This window comes from Manis javanica, chromosome 17 (assembly GCF_040802235.1).
Source record: "Manis javanica isolate MJ-LG chromosome 17, MJ_LKY, whole genome shotgun sequence".
Taxonomy (NCBI): Eukaryota; Metazoa; Chordata; class Mammalia; order Pholidota; family Manidae; genus Manis; species Manis javanica.
In genome coordinates, this window is record NC_133172.1 from 30,181,981 (window position 1) to 30,201,373 (window position 19,393).

Here is a 19,393-nt window from a genome sequence, read left to right on the forward strand (position 1 = left end):
ACCAGGATCAAGTAGGATTTATTCCATGGATGCAAGGATGCTACAACATTAGTAAATCCATCAACATCATCCACCACATCAACAAAAAGGACAAAAACCACATGATTATCTCCATAGATGCCGAAAAAGCATTCGACAAAATTCAACATCCATTCATGATAAAAACTCTCAACACAATGGGTAAAGAGGGCAAGTACCTCATCATAATAAAGGCCATATATGACAAACCCACAGCCAACATCATCCTGAACAGTGAGAAGCTGAAAGCCTTTCCTTTAAGCTTGGGAGCAAAACAAGGATGCCCACTCTCCCTACTTTTATTCAACATAGTTCTACAGGTCTTTGCCACAGCAATTAGACAACACAAAGAAATAAAAGGCATCCAGATTGGTAAGGAAGAAGTTAAACTGTCCCTGTTTGCAGATGACATGATACTGTACATAAAAAAACCCTAAAGAACCCACTCAAAAACTACTAGATCTAATATCTGTATTCAGCAAAGTTGCAGGATATAAAATTAATACACAAAAATCTGTTGCATTCCTATACACTGACAATAAACTAGTGGAAAGAGAAATCAGAAAAACAATTCCATCCACAACTGCATCAAAAAGAATAAAATACCTAGGAATAAACCTAACCAAGGAAGTGAAAGACCTATACTTTGAAAACTACAAGACACTCATGAGAAAAATTAAAGAAGATACCAATAAATGGAAACACATTACGTGCTCATGGATAGGAAGAATTAATATTGTGAAAATGGCCATCCTGCCTAAAGCAATCTACAGATTCAATGCAATTCCTATAAAAATACCAATAGCATTCTTCAATGAACTAGAGCAAATCATTCTAAAATTCTTATGGAACCTCAAAAGACCCCAAATAGCCAAAGCAATACTGAGAAGGAAGAATAAAGCTGGAAGGATTACGCTGCCCAACTTTAAGCTCTACTACAAAGCCACAGTAATCAAGACAATTTGATACTGGCACAAGAACAGAACAATAGACCAATGAGACAGACTAGAGAGACCAAATATAAACCCAAACATATATGGACAATTAATAATAAAGGAGCTGTGGACATACAATGGGGAAATGACAGCCTCTTCAACAACTGGTGTTGGCAAAACTGGACAGATACATGCAAGAGAATGAAACTGGATTATTGTTTAACCCCATACACAAAAGTAAACTCAAAATGGATCAAAGACCCGAATGCAAATTATGAAACCATAAAACTCTTAGAAGCAAACATGGGCAAAAATCTCTTGAATATAAATATGAGCAACTTCTTTCTGAAAACATCTTATCTAGCAAGGGAAACAAAAGCAAAAATGAACGCACGGGACTACATCAAACTATAAAGCTTCTGTACAGCAAAGTACACATTGGCAGAACAAAAAGGCATCCTACAGTATGGGAGAATATATTTGTAAACGACATATCTGACAAAGGGTTAATATCCAAGCTATATAAAGTACTCACATGCCTCAACACTCAAAAAGCAAATAACCCGATTAATAAATGGGCAGAGGATATGAAGAGACAATTCTCCAAAGAAATTCAGACGGTCAACAGGCATATGAAAAGATGCTCCACATCACTAATCATCAGGGAAATGCAAATTAAAACCACACTGAGATATCACTTCACACCAGTTAGGATGGCCAGCATCGAAAAGACTAAGAAGAACAAATGCTGGCGAGGATACGGAGAAAGGGGAACCCTCCTACACTGCTGGGAATGTAAGCTAGTTCGACCATTGTGGTAAGCAATATGGAGGTTCCTCAAAATACTAAAAATAGAAATACCACTTGAACTGGGAATCCCACTCCTTGGAATTTACACAAAGAATGCAAGTTCTCAGATTCAGAAAAGACATAAGCACCCCTATGTTTATCACTGCTCCATTTACAATAGCCAAGATATGGAAGCAACCTAAGTGTCCATCAGTAGATGAATGGATAAAGAAAATGTGGCACGTATACACAATGGAATACTATTCAGCCATAAGAAAGAAACAAATCCTATCATTTGCAACAACATGGATGGAGCTGGAGGATATTATGCTCAGTGAAATGAGCCAGGCAGAAAGACAAGTGCCAAATGATTTCCCTCATTTGTGGAGTATAACAATGAAGCAAAACTGAAGGAACAAAACAGCTTCAGACTCACAGACTCCAAGAAAGGGACTAGCGGTTACCAAAGGGGAGGGGTGTGTGAGGGTGGGTGGGCAAGGAGGGAGAAGGGGATTGAGGGGTATTATGTTTAGTACACCGGTGTGGGGCATCACAGGGAAGACAGTGTGGTACAGAGAAGGCAAATAGTCAATATGTGGCATCTTACTACACTGATGGACAGTGACTGCAGTGGGGTATGGGTGAGGACTTGATAATATGGGTGAATGTAGTAACCACATTGTTTTTCATGTGAAACATTCATAAGACTGTATATCAATGGTATATTAATAATAAATAAATAAATAAATAAATAAATAAATAAATAAATAAATAAATAAAAAATAAAAGAAGGGGCTTTGTCTTATTCACAAATATATCTGTGAATCTAGAATAGTGTCCAGCACATGTAGATGCTTAATGAATATTTGATGGATAAATGAACAAAGTAGATGCATAGCCTGTTAAAGAAGGAACCAGGAGAGCCACACAGCCACTGAAGAACTCACATTTAGATTCTTGATGCTTTTTCAAATGGACTGACACATCCCCTCACAGAAATACACTGGCAGGACTGAAAGCAAAAAATGTTTTATGAAGCAAGCAACTTAAGTGTGGACCCACTTCCACAGCATACTTTCTGTAGTGCAGTATAAACTTGTATTTGAAAGAATAAATCCAGCAATTGTTATGTGAACAGAACACTTATATTATTTGTTGTTATTATGGGGAGTGCTATATGGGTATATGTAAAAAAGCAGTAAATATAAGTGTTTAAGATATATACTGCAGAGTTTATAGGATAGTTTTAAAGTTTTTTGTTAAAATACTGGGAGCCTCAAAAAACTGGGCCCCTTCCCCCTAGCCCTTGAAAAAGCCTTGATGAAAAGATAAGCTCTAATGGACCTGGGCCATGGATATTTTATCTCTGTATCACTCCCTGCCCCCCACACCAGAGTCTATCACAGGGTAGGGTACACAGTATACATTCAGAGCTTGATCTATAGCTTGCAGATTTTATCCAGAATCTTGAGCTATCAGCTTAACTTCTCTCTAGGCCCTCATGGTGTGGGCCCCCATGCTTCAATTATCATGTCCTTCATTATCAATATCAGCATATGCTGTTGAAGCTATATTTGAACATAGCTTGAATCCAATACTTCTGGTCCAAGTCACCATCAGCTCTTGCCTGGACAACTGCAACCATTTCCTATTTGACTTTTTTGCTTTTGACCTCAAATCATTACATTCAGCTCTCTACACAGCAGCCAAAATGATCTTTTGGAAACATAAGCCAGAAAAGTTATTCTGTGACTTGAAACCACCAATGGCTTGCAGCAGGCTTAGAGAAAGACCCCAGCTCCCTACCAGATTCCTTTCTCTGTCTCTTCTTACATAGCCCTCTATAACACAACTCGGACCACTTCTCTTATCTCATTCATACCACTAGGCCCCTCACTCAGTAAATTCCAGGAGCAGCTTCCTCAAACATCCTAAATTCATTCCAGCCACAAAATCTTTGCAATTATTGCTTCTGCCTGGAATAGTGCCCCCTCAGTACCTACCCCCTGATCTTTGCATTGCTGCCTTCTCATAGTGTGGTGCTCAGTTCAAAGGTCATCTCATCAGCAAGCCCTTCTCTGACCATCGAAAGGACGTAATCACTATCCAATATTATTTTTCTTGCTTGTTTGTTTCCTTTACTAGAGAGTCAGCTTCATGAAAACAGGAGCCTTGTCTGTCTTAACACATCACCATAGTAGCTAGTTATCTGCCTTCTCCTTACCCTTATCTCCTGCGCACACAAAAACATATAGTTCCATCTGCCCTTCCACCAGACTCAACCACCTATGGGTCTGTCCCCATGGCCAAGAGATGCTCCAGGGTAGGACCTTGCCTTCTGTTGCTCTCCCCACTCCACAATTATCCCAAGGCCTTGGACTTAGCAGTCCCTCAACCAATGCTTGTTGACTTGAATGGACTTTCAATTCCCTCCTGGATTCTGAGAGCACTGCTGGGCTTCACATTTAGGAAAATTTTCCCTCTTCAACTTACAACAAAACTGAAGTCAAATCCCAATGGCAAATCTTAGAAAAATTCAAGCAATGAAATACATGATATTATTGGGGTTTAACCTATGAAAACATACCTATACATGAGTCCATACTAACATTAAAAAATAGTTGAATTAATGAGGGAGAGAGGGCAGCTTTTTCTCACAAAATTCCAGTTAATAAATATAAAATTAACTCTCCACAAGATACCTGTTACCTTTAAAGAGGCAAATAGTAACTTACAGTGGAGAAACCTGGCAGATAACCCCTTCACCAAGTAGTCAAGGTCGAAGACGTTTCACCATTACATATTACCAAGAAAGCCATATCACTTCCATGGTCTTCCTGCCAAAAATGTCTAACATTGATCTTGAGAAAACATCAGATAAACCTAAATTAAGGGACATTCTACAAAATAACAGACTAGTACTCTTTAAAAGTATAAGGTTTTAAAAGGAAAAACAAAACTATTGAGTAGACAACTAAATGAAAAATGGCATCCTGGGCTAGAAAAGAGGATATTAGTGAAAAAACTGGCAAAATTTGTGTGTAAAGTCTATAAATTAGATAACAGTAATGGTAATTTCCTTGTTTTAAAATTGAACTAAACTATGATTATATGGTAACAGGGGAAGCTGGAAACTCACTGCCATATTTTTGCAACATTTTGGTAAACTCTAAAATCAATTCAATTACAAGTGAAAACCATTTCAAGTATATGTAGTTTAAACACAATCATCCCTCCAAACACACTGTATGAAGGAATCTCAGGGGGTGGTGAGCAGGCCTGGAGAGGCCCGGCCCTAGGGGAGGGGCTTTTGTGCGCCTGTTTTCGCCTATCACGCGCGTCCTACCCGGCAGCTCCGGGAGGGGGCAGCACGAAGCGGCGGCGCTTGATTCCGGGGGCGGGCCGCGGCGCGGGGCCGGAAGCAGTGGTGCCTGAGCCCGGGGGGCGTGGCGTGACCGGGGGAGGGGTCGGAAGTGGCGGCGGGTCCGGGGCTGCGAACTTTGGTCGCGGTCGGGTGGGCCTCGCTGAGCAGTCGGTCCGGCGCCCTGTGACGCCGCTATTGCGAGCGGCCGCTGCCATGTCGTCGGTGAGCCCCATCCAGATCCCGAGGCGCCTCCCGCTGCTGCTCACCCACGAGGGCGTTCTGCTGCCGGGCTCCACCATGCGCACTAGCGTGGACTCGGCCCGCAACCTGCAGCTGGTGCGGAGCCGCCTGCTCAAGGGCACGTCGCTGCAGAGCACCATCCTGGGCGTCATTCCCAACACCCCCGACCCGGCCAGCGACGCGCAGGACCTGCCGCCGCTGCACAGGTAGGCCGTGCGACCCGCGCGGCAGCTGCGGGCGGCGCGGCCTCCGCCTGCGACCCCGAGCCGGGCCAGGCCGGATTTGGCTTCGGGGTCCCGGGGTGCCGAGGCTTGCAAGCAGCCTGCGCAGCTTGGTTCTGCTTCCTACGTCTCATGTCTCAAATGGGGATGACTGCTGCTTTGGGTAGTGAAAACTGTTAGCTGCCGCTGCATTTGGTTTTAATTATCCCTGCCCCCAGGTGTTCAGACTCTCAGAGTTACTGACTTTGCAGGCTCCTCTTTCTTTTCCTGCTTTCCCTTCCTCTTCCTTCCTTCTTACTGTCTTTTTCGTTCTCTTGACTAAGACACATACTATTGCACACGTTTTTTCTTTTCCTGTTGCAACCTAAACTGCACTGCCCCATCCATTAACTTTTGTGTGCCTTTCTTCCACACCCCCTGCCTACCCTTTCTCTCTCCCAGTTAGTATTTATGTTCTCCTTAAAGGGCCTTTCCTGCCCACATTTTCTCTTACCTCCCTTTCTGGAACTTTCCTATCTTTTCGTCTCTCTTCTCTCATATCATAGCATTTCCTTTCGTTTCTGTTCTTAGGCCCCAATCTTACCATTAGATTGCTCTTCATCATGGCCCTAGTTGTGTGACAGGGTGAGAGACTTAACCTGTGCCTGTTCATCTGTAATTAGAAACTGACTGCATTTATCTCTTAGATGTGTTAGGAAGAGAAATGAAATAATATGTGTAATCTGCTTGGTTGATATTGCGCTGTCCAGTACTGTAGTCACTAGCCACATGTGGCTGTAGAGCCTCACTTGAAATGAGGCTCCTCCAAATTAAGATACTAGAGTGACCAGTTGCCCCCGTTTGTTGGGGACTGTCCAGGTTTTAGCATTCAAAGTCGTACATCCCAAGAACTACCTTTGTCTCAGACACACCAGGGGATTAGTCGCTGTAAGTGTATAGTATACACTAGATTTTGAAAATTTAGTATGAAAAATGTTTTTTTGATTAAGACTATATATTGGAATGTTAATATTTTGGCTATTTATGGTTAAATAAAATACTAGCAATTCACCTGTTTCTTTTTACTTTATAATGTGGATACAAAAATTACACCTGTGCCCCTTGTTATATTTCTGTTGGTCAGTGCTGGTATACAGTATGCTCTTAAATTCTATAATTATTTTCAAACTCAGCTCCCAAGCCCCTGCCTCCTGTTGTTAACTCTTCTTGAGAAGTTTTCAGCTTAGAGACCCTCATTCATTTATAGTTATTTTTTTAAATTATGGGTTCCTGAATCTGAATGGATTTCAGGGTAAAGAATGCCTTATTTTTATCTAAAATCTTGTGGCTCTATACGTTGTTTAAGGAGAGTGCACAGCTTTCTTCAGATTCTCAAAGGAGACCCCCTTTACTAACAAAACAAAAATACCATAGCGGTTCATTATTAGTTCACATTGTAAAAGTCTTGCATTTCTTAGGCTTGGAAAACATTTTGGCTTCTATCTGATCTGCTTTGGTTATAATTTGAGTGGAATTGAATAATTTTCAAATTTCAGAAACTCTGATAATTGTAACTTGATTTTGGTTTCTCTGCATATGACCCTACTCCTTAAGCCTCTGTTTATTTCTCCCAAAATTTTTTTTACTTTCTGTGCACAGGCATAGTTGCTTATTGAGGCAGGAGTGCTCATTAGATTTTTTATTTCTGCTATGTATTATATGGTGATAACCCATAGGTGCCCTGTGAATTTAAAAAGTAGTTTTGAGTGACTATTGATTGATACTATCTGGCCAGATACCTTGTTTGTTTTAATGTAACTCCCTCCAAAAGAACATAACTCAATTCTTCTGCTTTGAAGTAATCATTAATATACAGATGATGAAAAATCTTATCCTTGATGTTCATATTGCTGCCTTTGTTTTAAGTGAATAGCAGTGTTAAAATTCCATCAATTAAGTTACACTAAAATTCTTCATAGGATTCCAGTGTTACTAGGACCCACAAGACTATCTAGTTATCCTAGAAATATTGTTTGCCACTTGAAAAGTCTAGGTAGAAAGATTGTACTGCATTTTTCAGTATTAGGTTCTAATGTCTTTTTTCCCTAATAATGACCTTAAAACACTTTAAAAATTCCTTCTAAAAGCTTTAATAATAGAAATGGAGTTATCCAGGACACTATTCTGTTTTGATACATAAATCTGCCTTTCCCCAGTTACCTGCTTTTTCAGGTCGTAGTAGTACCCGAGAGGGAAAGTGGAGGGGCTCTGCTTTTGTGTCTTGTTTCCTCTAGAACATCCAGGTTACAATGCCACCGACTTTAAAAAGCATCAGAAGTAATTTGTTCTCCTCTGTTCTTTGCCCCACAAAGTAGCAGGGCCAGATGTTGACTTACCTGGACCACGTCCTTCACAGTTCTGAACAGTGTAGGCATGTTGCCTGACAGGAACCTTTTTAAAGGAAGAGCTGTGGATGATCCCTGCAGTGTAGCACTTGGCTCCCATGCTTCCCTGTACTGCATTTTTTGTGGCTCCTGAGTGATACAATTTTTTCTTAGTGAAATGGATAATTTAACCTTATTTGTACACTGTCCTTTCATGCATCTCAGGATGGTCATCCAGTCTTCTAACTTTACATTCTTCAGAGTATGTGGCTTCATTTCCTCTTAGTGCTAATTTTTCAATCCTTCCTCAGTCTGAAGTGTTTTTGTTCTCTTCATCACTGGGACCCCAAATTCATTTCATTGTCATTTGTCTAACAAAGAGTGAATGCTTTATGTATAGCAGGTGCACATTTTCATAATTTGAATCAACTCTGTTCATGCATCTTTCCTAAATGTATCCCTTAGCATTCTTAGGCATTCAGGAAATGCCTGATAAATACTAAGATTTTTAAATTTAATCTTTTGCACTAGCAAATCTGTAAGGTTAGCTTGACTTAGATTTTCTTAAATCTGCATTTATTCTTTTTAAGGAACGTTTCTCTACAGGTGGAGATGATACTACCTTTCTCACAAGGTTGAAAGGCAGTATATAATGAAATACTTATTAAAGCCTTTTGTAAACTGCAAAGCAGTAAACCTATATGTTAGTAGTATCATTTCCCAAATGGATAGTTTAAATGTAAATTTCACAAATGGAGGTTGGTGGAGGAGTGGGGAGGCCCCATAATTCTTTCAACATGGGCAAAACAACTAATATAGTTACAGAAAGTACTTGGAAGATTGAGGATTCCAAGACAAATGGAGGGCTTAAAAGTTAAACAAAAAAAGCAAATGCTTGACATATAAACTAGAGTTTAAATATTTATCTAATATACTCATGTTGGAAAACTACTTTTTGCAGTATTGCTGCTTTTAGACATTCCCATCAGTACAATTAATGGTTCTCAAATACGTTAGGACCTCTTGTATCATCTAAATCAGTTTCCAGATTACACAAATTATAGTTGTTGTAGTCAGACTTCAGGTTAAAATAATATTTTACAACTCTGAAAGTAGATCCTTGGTTAGGAGTTTCAAAACTCTTTGCCCTGTAAAATATCACAGTAATTAAGGTGTAGGTTTATAGAACTACTAAAAGGGAAAGAACACCACTCATTTGGGTTATAAATTTGGATCTGTTGCAAAATCAAAATTTTGCGTTTTGGTCATGCCTTGTAAAGCATGTGTTAAAAGAAGAACCAGAATATTTAGGAAGATGACTAATATAAAACCTATTATGTTAGAATTACACCAATTGAATATTTTGTTTACTTAATACCTATTTTTATGTATAAAACCTAGAGCCTGATACACAATAGAACTTGTCCAAAATAACACTGAACAGTCCTTTTCACAGAGCCTTTTCTCCATAATGTTTTTCACCAGGTTCTCTGTTTCAAGTCACCTATTATTTCATAGATCATGCTTTTCTTTAAAAGGGTACATTCTAGTCATCTGTTAGTGATTTTAAGAACCAATAATTAAAACTTCTGTCAGGAGGAGAGGCATAGCCCAAATCCAAGTTAATCTCTTTTCAGTTTGTATTTTATTTGCTTTGTAAGAAAATTCATTTTAGATCCCACCTTTAATCAATGATTTAGGCTTAATGATTAAATTCATCTCCCAATCTGGAGATATGGATTCTTCTCATCTCTCTGGTTTCTCATTGGTTTCTAGTTTGTAAACCCCTTAGGGCAGGGATCTGTTTCTTGTCCGGTGATGAACTCTTCCTGCATTGTGTAAGCACTGATGGATGTCATCTGCGGTGAATTATAGTTTTCGTTGGTCTCTGATCATTGCAGGAATTGGTCAGGCAATCTGAGTTGGTTTTCAGGAAATGTGATATATAAAATACTGCTATTAATTACGGAGGAAAAGCAGGCACAATACAAATAACTCAGTAGATAATTGCTAAATCGTTTCAAGTTTTTAAAGTATATGTTTTTTCTCCCCACCAAATTACCTTCCTAATTACTTGGTTTAAGTTATTGCTTAAATCAATTTTTATCCTCCATACACATGATAGGACTGAAAAGATGAAAAGGAAAAATGGACGTAGTTCACAGTAAACTGAGGGCAGAGTAAAACCGAAGGTTGCACAAAATCTACAGGATGAATAATTTATAAGGAAGTAATCAAGAATAAACTGCATGTAGAAATAAGCAAAGTCACTAAACTATTCACATACTGTACTTGTATGTAATTCAGTATGTTTGAGATGAACAAGTGCAGTATTCTAGTATTACCATTTTCCCAGGGTGTTAAGAGCTTTAGTCACTTTAATTCCAGTTTCTTTTCTGAAATTACCACCTTTCCTATGACTGAGAGAATATATAATTTTAGTTAAAACCTGGAACTGCCTTCTGAATGTTAATATTTCTATTTTGGATAACTTGGGTTTGGTTTGGATGAGACTTCTTTCCTGTAAAATAAGTTTATTTGTGGCTTGGTCAGGATTGTATCTTTTGATAAGGAACTAAGGCTTAAATAAAATAGTTTTTTCAGTCAGCATTAGGTGAGGTTATTACCACTTAGAACAGAGCTGGTTTTGTATCTTCTTGATACGTAGTAGGTCTTCAACTCTCCTCAGTTCATGACAGTGTATGACCTCCACTATTTAATCTCTACACTTAGAAATTCAGTATTCAAGGGTATACATGTTAATTCCCAGATTTGATTGCAGTTGTGATAAGGTGGATGTATAGAAGTTTTATAGATTGTGTAAAAAAAACTGGTATGATGTTAGAAACAAAACAGGTATTGAAACATTTCTTAGATTGATTTACATCATGTCTTTTATATTTAAATCTGTTTAAAATGCTAACATTTGTTCTGATGTAAGACTTCCTCATTCCAGCAAAATTAATTTAAGCTATGTAATTTTCAACTTTTACTCTTATGTTTTTATGCTTAAATAATCCAAATGTTTAGAAATTGCTACCTAATTTTTTTTAGTATACTTTTTTATGGCAGCATAGTTGATATACAATATTTTACTGGTGTCAGGTATATAACATAGTGATTCAACAATTATGTATGTTATGAGACTCACCATGATAAGTGTAGTTACCATTTGTCACACAAAAAGATACTACAATATTATTGACTCTATTCCCTATGCTGTATTTTTTATCCCCGTCTTATTTATTTTATAATTGAAAGTTTGTATCTCTTTGTCCCCTATTTCACCCATTCCCCTACCCTGCTTCCCTAAGCAACAACCAGTTTGTATTTACGAATCTGTTTCTGGTTGGGTTTTTTTTTGGATTCCATATATACATGAAGTCATATGGTAGTTGTCTTTCTGTCTGACTTATTTCACTTAGCATAATACCCTCTAGGTCTATCCATGTTGTCCCAAATGCAAGGTTTCATTTTTTATGGCTGAGTAGTATTCCATTGTACGTATGTATCACATCTTTATCCATTTGTCTATTGGTGGACACTTAGGTGTTTCCATATCTTGGCTATTGTAAATAATGCTGCAAAAAATACAGGGGTGGATATATCTTTTTGAGTTAGTGATTTCGTTTTCTTCAGGTAAACATTCCAGAACTGGAATTACTAGGCTGTATGGTATATCTATTTTTAATTTATTGAGGAACCTCCATACTATTTTCCATAGTAGCTGTGCCAGTTTATATTCCCATCAACAGTGCATTAGCATTCCCTTTCTCCCCATCCTCACTAGCACTTATTTCTTGTCTTTTTGATACTAGCTACTTTGACTGGTGTGAGGTAATATCTTATTGTGGTTTTGATTTGTATTTCCCTGATGATTAGTGATGTGGAGCATCTTGTCGTGTGTTTGTTGGCCATCTGTATGTCTTCCTTGGAAAAATGTCTATTCAGGTCCTCTGCCCATTTTTTAACCAGATTATTTGTGGGTTTTTTTGGTGTTCAGTGGTATGGATTCTTTATATATTTTGGATGTTAACCCCTTATCAGATACATCATTTGCACATATATTCAGTAAGTTCCCTTTTTGTTGATGGCTTCCTTTTCTGTGCAGAAGCTTTTTAGTGTGATGTACTCTCACTTGTTTATTTTTGCTTTTGTTTTTCTTGCCTGGGGAGACATATCTAGAAAAAAATAGCTAATGCCAGTTTTCACGAGTTTATTGCCTATATTTTCCTTTAGGAGTTTTATGGTTTCAGGTCTTATAGTTAGGTCTTTGATCTATTTTGAGTATATTTTGTGTGTGGTGTAAGGCAGTGGTCCAGCTTCATTCTTTAGCATGTAGCTATCCAGTTTTGCACTACCATTTATTGGAGAGACGGTTTTTTTCCCATTCTATATTCTTGCCTCCTTTGTCATATATTAGTTGACCATGTAAGTGTAGGTTTATTTCTGGGTGCTCTGTTCTGTTGATCTAAATGGCTATTTTGGGGACTGGTACCATACTGTTTTGATTAATATAGCTTTGTAGTATAGTGTGAAGTCAGGGAGTATGATACTTCCAGGTTTGTTCTACTTTCTCAAATAGCTTTGGCTATTTGTGTTCTTTTGTAGTTTCATACAGATTTGAGGATTGCTCTAATTCTGTAGAAAATGCCATGGTTACTTAAATAGGGATTACATTGAATCTGTAGATTGCTTTGGGGTATGGCAATTTTTACAATATTAATTTTTCCATCCAACCAGATTATGGAATATCTTTCCCTTCATTTGTGTTGTCTTCAGTTTCTTTCATCAGTGTCTTACAGTTTTCAGAGTACATGTTTTTCACCTCAGTTAAAGTTCTACCTGATTTTTATAACAGGTGCTAATTAGAATGAGGCAGTCTGCTTTTGCCATATAGCTGATGATGGTGAACTGGCAAATCATGTGCCAGATGCTAAGTCAAATAAATAATTCATTTATACTCTAGATATTCTTAGTTTTTTAATGAATTTCTCAGAAAAGGCAATACTTTTTGAGGTGAGTTTCTGTTCTACTATATTGAATATTCATAATAACTGATGTTTTGTATGTTTTTCAGGATTGGGACCGCTGCACTGGCAGTTCAGGTTGTGGGCAGTAACTGGCCCAAGCCCCACTATACTTTACTGATTACAGGCCTGTGCCGTTTCCAGATTGTACAGGTCTTGAAAGAGAAGCCATATCCTGTTGCTGAAGTGGAACAGTTGGACCGACTCGAGGAATTTTCCAGCACCTATAAAACTAGGGAGGAGCTAGGAGAGCTGTCAGAACAGTTTTACAAATATGCAGTACAAGTGAGTTGTCTTTTTTTTCCACTCTTGGAATCCCATTTTCCTTTGCTGCCCTAAGATACGATGAATTTGTTGAGTAGTGAAGTTTTAGGGCAGTATATGCGTATGTGACTTAGTAATAAAATTGTTAATTTCAATTTGCGCTTGTTTGGGATTGTATCTAAATCACTCTAGGACTTATTAGCCAACCCTTTCTAAAATTTTTCCAGAGTATTCTAGAGCTTTCCTTATAATGTCCAGTATCTCCAGATAGTTATTAACCCTAATTAATATTAAAGATTAAAATACTCCACAGAAGCTATTCTATTTGCCATTAGAATATGTAGACACCAAATTGTATGAATTAAGTTGGTTCAGAAGTAAGGGGCACAGTGAGGCAATAACTATGGAAGTTTAAGCCCACACTAGACTAATTTCAAGTATGGTTAAAACCTTGATTAACTAGAATGCTGGGAGGGAAGCATCCATTAAGGCATGCATTGAATATTTGACTCCTTAATTCTAGGTTTGAATTTTTTGGTCAACTCTAAATTGAATAGAAAGCTCCTCCACTCATCCCATTTTGTCTCAAAATACATTGAAATACATTATAAAATGTAGTCTTCTACTTTCTGTCAATGCAAATCGATGTAATCTAGTGACTATTATTGGCTGTATGAGGATCAGGCATTGTCTAAAGATCTTGATTATAAACACCATTAGTCACTGAAAAGTGAGTAGGGCAAGTGTTCACAGCCTGTGCTATTTGTACCTGATAGAGCATTTGAAGTGACACACTGCACTAGGTATGGTGAACAACAATAGAAAAATAGAGAATTTGGAGCTATAATTTTTGTGAGGGCTGAAAGGAAGAACTTAACTCTGAAGAAAGAAACTTCAGTTTGAGAACTGGAGTAAGTGATTATGCTATTTAGGAATGAAGGAGGTAGAGGAGGGAATAGAATTTCTCTTCCTTTTCCTGGTAATCCTATCTCCCTGAATTGGTCTTCTGCTGGAATGAACACAGGTTCATTCTCTTGTCAGAGTAATTTTAAACATGTAAAGATTTTGTAATGACATTAAAGTATATTTTAGAAACAGTACCATAATTTTACTACCATCATGCATCTAATTTAATTTTTGCTTATCTTCTGGTCTTTGTCCATATTCATTCTTATGTCTTATTTTCATATCCATGTCTAATTTTCATATTAAGTACTTTTATAAATTTTACAAGTTGGGATATCATAATTTTATCATTCCTCCTTGTAAACATTAAGATTGTTTCTAATTAGTACTTTTCTTTCATCCCCTTCTACATTTACTTCTGCATCTCTCATCAATAGTTTCCTAACTGATCTCCTGTTTTTTTCTCTCTGACCCATCCCGTTCAATAAGTCTTTCTAAACCAGTTTTGGGCATGCCTCTCCGTTGAGGAATAGACTTTAATTGCTATAGGATAAAGTTAAAATTGCTTATTATAACATTAAGGCCCTCCACAACTCTGGAAACCCCCATTTATACCCATAGCTCTAGGCACACTGTACATCAAAGAGTTTCATGTCATGTTACTTCATATCTTTGATTTTGCTTCTGTTCTCTCTGCTGGGAATGATCTTTCATTCTGAATTTTCAAAATTCTTTTTTATATTTTCCCAAATCCAGTAGACTGTAAATTTGCCTTCACAATCCCTTATACAAACCTTTTAAATATAATGCTTATCACATTGGGTTGAAATTTATCTTACATGTGTGTTTCCCACAACAAACTGAATTCATCCCCTAAAGTACCACTCTGTACTGAGCAGTATATTGGGTCTAAGAGATACTTTGTACTCATAAATGCTTGGAGATTAAGATTTAACTGTTTTATTTTCTTAAGATAAATTCCTAGGAGAAAGAGTCTTCAAATTTATTATCTACTTCTCCCACCTGAACAGCTTCATCATAATTATACTTTAATTCCCTTGACCCTTGGCAGATAATAGATAGGTTCCTAAATTACAGTGCTTTGATTTGATTTTCATTGCATATTAAATCTTACTAGAGTGATTAAATGAGGATTTCATATATCATTTGTGAATTAGGATGAGCAAGTTCTGCTGTGTCAAGTACTCCAAAATCTCAGTCATACAACATAACAAAGGTATGTTTCTCACTCAGTGCTTCATGCCTAAAACTAGTGGATGTGGTGATCTACCTATTAGTATCACTTAGAATTCCAGGTAGATTAGAGATTCATCTCAAAACATGATTTTGATGTTACTGAGGCAGGAAAAGGAAATGTGACAATTTCTCGACTGGCTTTCGATGCTTTGACCCAGAAGGAACTGTCACTTCCCCCAGGTTTCATGGATCAAGGCAAGTCTCATAGCCGCATCTATATTCAGAGGGGGTGAAAAAAAATAGTCCTATCATGTACTCAAAACAAAAGGGCTATCTTTGACTCAAGCCCCAGTGACTGTCACAGTTAGTGAAAGCTTGCCTTTAAGCTTAATGTGACTTAGTGCCAGGATACACTGGAAATTGTTTTATAAAATTGATTCAGTCAGTGCTCAGATTCTAATTAACCCAGATGTCCTATAAAGAAAACCAACATTTCAGCTACTGATTTTTTAAAATAATAGCATGACCTATGTTAAATTTCCAAAATTGAGCAATTAAACTGTGATTATATAAGAGAATGCTCTTGTTTGTAAGAACAAGGGTCATGATGACTGCTGCTTACTCTGAAGTGTTCAGCACTACTTGTGTGTGTGTGTGGAGAGAGAGAGAAAGCAGATGTGGCAAAATGTTAACAACTGGTGAATTTAGGGGAAGGATACGTAAGAGTTTATTGTATTATTTTGACTATTCTATTATTTAAATTCTTTTCAAAATAAAAAATCACAGATTTATAAAGGCTTTTATAAACATTGGTATTATTCACTTTTGAGTCATTTTTGCTTTTCATTCTGATTGATATTTTGAAAGTACTTTTTTCTTCTGAGGCCTGTGAAATGTCTGGACTAGTCAGTTACCTTGAGGGGGGAAAAAAACCTGAGGCTCCAACATAAAAATGGCGATCTGGTAATTTTTAAGTTCAAAAATAATGCCAGGTTTCATTAAAAAGACTTTTTTTCCTTGTAGCTGGTTGAAATGTTGGATATGTCTGTCCCCGCAGTTGCTAAATTGAGACGTCTTTTAGACAGTCTTCCAAGGGAAGCTTTACCAGATATTCTGACATCAATTATCCGAACAAGCAACAAAGAGAAACTCCAGGTACAGTGGTCCCTTCTTGAATGCCGAGTTGCTTTGTCAATTTTTATTTGGATCTAGGTAAATTTTGAACTTCAGGTAAGAGATACCAAACACTGACAGAAGTAGTTAAATTGCCTTTTGAAAGTAATTGCTTTACATTTTTATATACTGAAACAGCTATTTTATTCATATGGCCAGTACTAGTAGTTTGCCAATTTTTGGATAAAGCTAAAGCAGAGAATAATAAAAAAGATAAATATTTAATTTAACTTAAATATATAAATATACTTCATCTATGTTTTAACATGTAGAACTGTGACCTTTGTGTTTGGGTCTGCTTTATTAGAATTCTTCATAATGTTTCTTAAAATAGGCCACACCTCTGATGTATTACCAGTTTCTAGTTATTTAAAGTGAAATGAGATTTAAAGATACTGAAAGATAATCCATGTGCAGAATCTTAGATTTGCATGTCTTTCCCCCAAACTACAAAATTTTTCTTGCACATTTATTTTCATAGTATTAAGCAGTCTGCTTTACTGAATCTTGTAGAACATTTAAATTAGTTTTCACTGAAACAACCGTCCTTATTTTATCAGTTTATTTAATATTTAAATCTAACAGTTAAAATAGTGCAACTCACGCAGACGGGTTAGGTATAAACAAGAACTCAGTTCAACTTGTTGGAGCAGAAGAGTGCAGGAGTCACTAGAGAGGAACCTGGCTGTGGGCATTAGCAAGTAGGCTTTACTGAGGAAACAGAGAGGGTTAGCTACTCAGAGGTTGGTTAAAAGAGCTCCTATTCTCTTGTGTATATAAGAATTTATTTTGAACCTAGAATTTGTTCAGACCTAATATACAGACACATTTGAGACTATAAGGCAGCAATTCCCAGAAAGAATTGATATAAAATGTGTTCTGTTCTTGCTCCTGAAACTGTACACATGGCTTCATTTTTAGATGGAAACTCACGATAATTTTCATTTTTAGGATTCTAGTATTCATGTCAAATGACCTTGGTGATTTAATATAATCAATTTGGTTGTATTAGACATAGTGAAGCTGTGAGTATTGACAGTTGTTGTCTTTTTTATGTAACAATGTAAGTTGTGACTCTGACTGCCTAGTTTTTGGAGCATGTGTTTCTGAGAGAGATTCTTACTAATTGACTCCTGTTTCCTTAGATTTTAGATGCTGTGAGTCTGGAGGAACGGTTCAAGATGACCATACCACTGCTTGTCAGACAAATTGAAGGCCTGAAATTGCTTCAAAACACCAGAAAACACAAGCAAGATGATGATAAGCGGGTAAATATTTCTTTTAACCCATTTCTTCAGGTTCCCTGTTGTTTTTTTAATGAAAAAAATTGGGGGAATTAAGAACAAAGAAGAAAAATGTTAATTGTCTCTTACCATTCATGTTATTGATAAAATTTTGAATTTGGTATGTTTCTCTCTAGTCCTTTTCCATACATGGATCCTTTTTTTTTAAGCATATAAACATTTTCTCATTTTCTTGTCTTATTTTGGTAATCATTAAAAGGATAATTTACTAAGCCATTTCTCTTCTTGCTATTTACGTGTTATTTCCATTATTTTCTGTATTTTAAAAATTAGACAATAACTGAACATCTTTGAGTATCACTTTTTTATTTTACCATATGTAGTATTAAGAACATACCACAAAATTTTCCTAAAAGGACTGTATCAGTATGTTGTGTCATAATTTGGCTGACTTTTGTTTTTAACCTATGAAAGTTTCAATATTCATTTAGTCAGACTGTTAAGTCTTTTCCTGTCTTCTAAGCTTAGAGTCCCCTATCCTCTAGGGATATGATAAATATCCACTAACCTTTTAGTTTTGCTTTAGTTGATTTTTGAAGAGTATTGATCTTTAATCCATATATAATTTATTCTGCCTTGTTAATAAGGTGAAGATAGCAGTTGTGTTTTTCCCCAAATAGCTTTTTATTTTACTCACCACCATTATTAAGTACTCCTTCACTTCCCCATGTGACATCCTCATTATCATACCTTATAGTTATGTGAAATCCAATCAGTCTCAAGTGTACCTTGAGCTGTTGATTTTACTAGTTATGTGGGAGCAGAGTTAAGATCAGGAAAATACGTTTGATGTGGACAAGAGTGAAAATGCCACCTCTTGAAGGATATTGGAGATTAAGTGAAAGGTTGAGAATAATGTTAAGAGATTTGATAATTGTCATCAGCACTGAAGTGTGTGTTCACAAAAAGAATACATCATAGAGAAAGAAAAGCAGAAATGAAGGATTCCTCCCTTTTTGGACTAAAGGAGCAGTAGAATAGACTGAGGAGAGTGATGAGAGAGATAGGAGTAGCATATCTGGTTTCACTATTCCAGGACACCATTCTGTTTAACATAAACACCAGGAATATGAATTATTTCTGGCTTGAGGTCAGATAACTGTTTTATTTTGTGCAGAAAGACAAACCAAGTGCATACTGTGCACTGGGAGACACAGAAGACTGTAGCTTACTCTTAATAAATACTACCAATTGCTTAAAAAGAAAGTGTTCAAAATTATTCTAGAAAATGGTCAGACAGGCGGCTATTATTTGAAAATGTAAGAATCAGAGGATAATATTTGGAGTTAGTCAAATCTATTGCTGCCTTTTTCCCTAAGAGTTGAAAAGTATTTTTTTAGTAGCTGGGGAGGTGGGGGGTGGGGTTTGCTTTAAAATCATATCAACAATGAAATAATTGATGTGCTTTTTAAAAATCTCACTTTAAAAAAACAAAATACTGCATTTTCAGTTTCCATACTTTAAAATATTTTATTAAATTTTGTCTGCTAATGACTTATTTAAGAACAAAAGTTCTTAAATAATTTAAGAATATATTAAAGAAAATATATTAAGAATATATTTAATATTTGTTTTTATAAAATTACATT

The 19,393-nt window shown here is 36.7% G+C and overlaps 1 protein-coding gene across 1 annotated transcript in view; it reads left to right on the top strand.

Moving 5' to 3' along the window:
* The first annotated feature begins 5,190 nt into the window (after positions 1-5,190).
* The window catches only part of LONP2 (lon peptidase 2, peroxisomal), a 90,849-nt gene continuing 76,646 nt past the window's right edge, over positions 5,191-19,393 (top strand). Inside the window, exons 1-4 of the mRNA XM_036996459.2 lie at positions 5,191-5,552; positions 13,011-13,245; positions 16,351-16,482; positions 17,646-17,768. Of these exons, the coding sequence (XP_036852354.1) occupies positions 5,320-5,552; positions 13,011-13,245; positions 16,351-16,482; positions 17,646-17,768 (723 nt within the window). The 5' untranslated portion in view covers positions 5,191-5,319. The remainder of the gene's footprint in view (positions 5,553-13,010; positions 13,246-16,350; positions 16,483-17,645; positions 17,769-19,393) is intronic.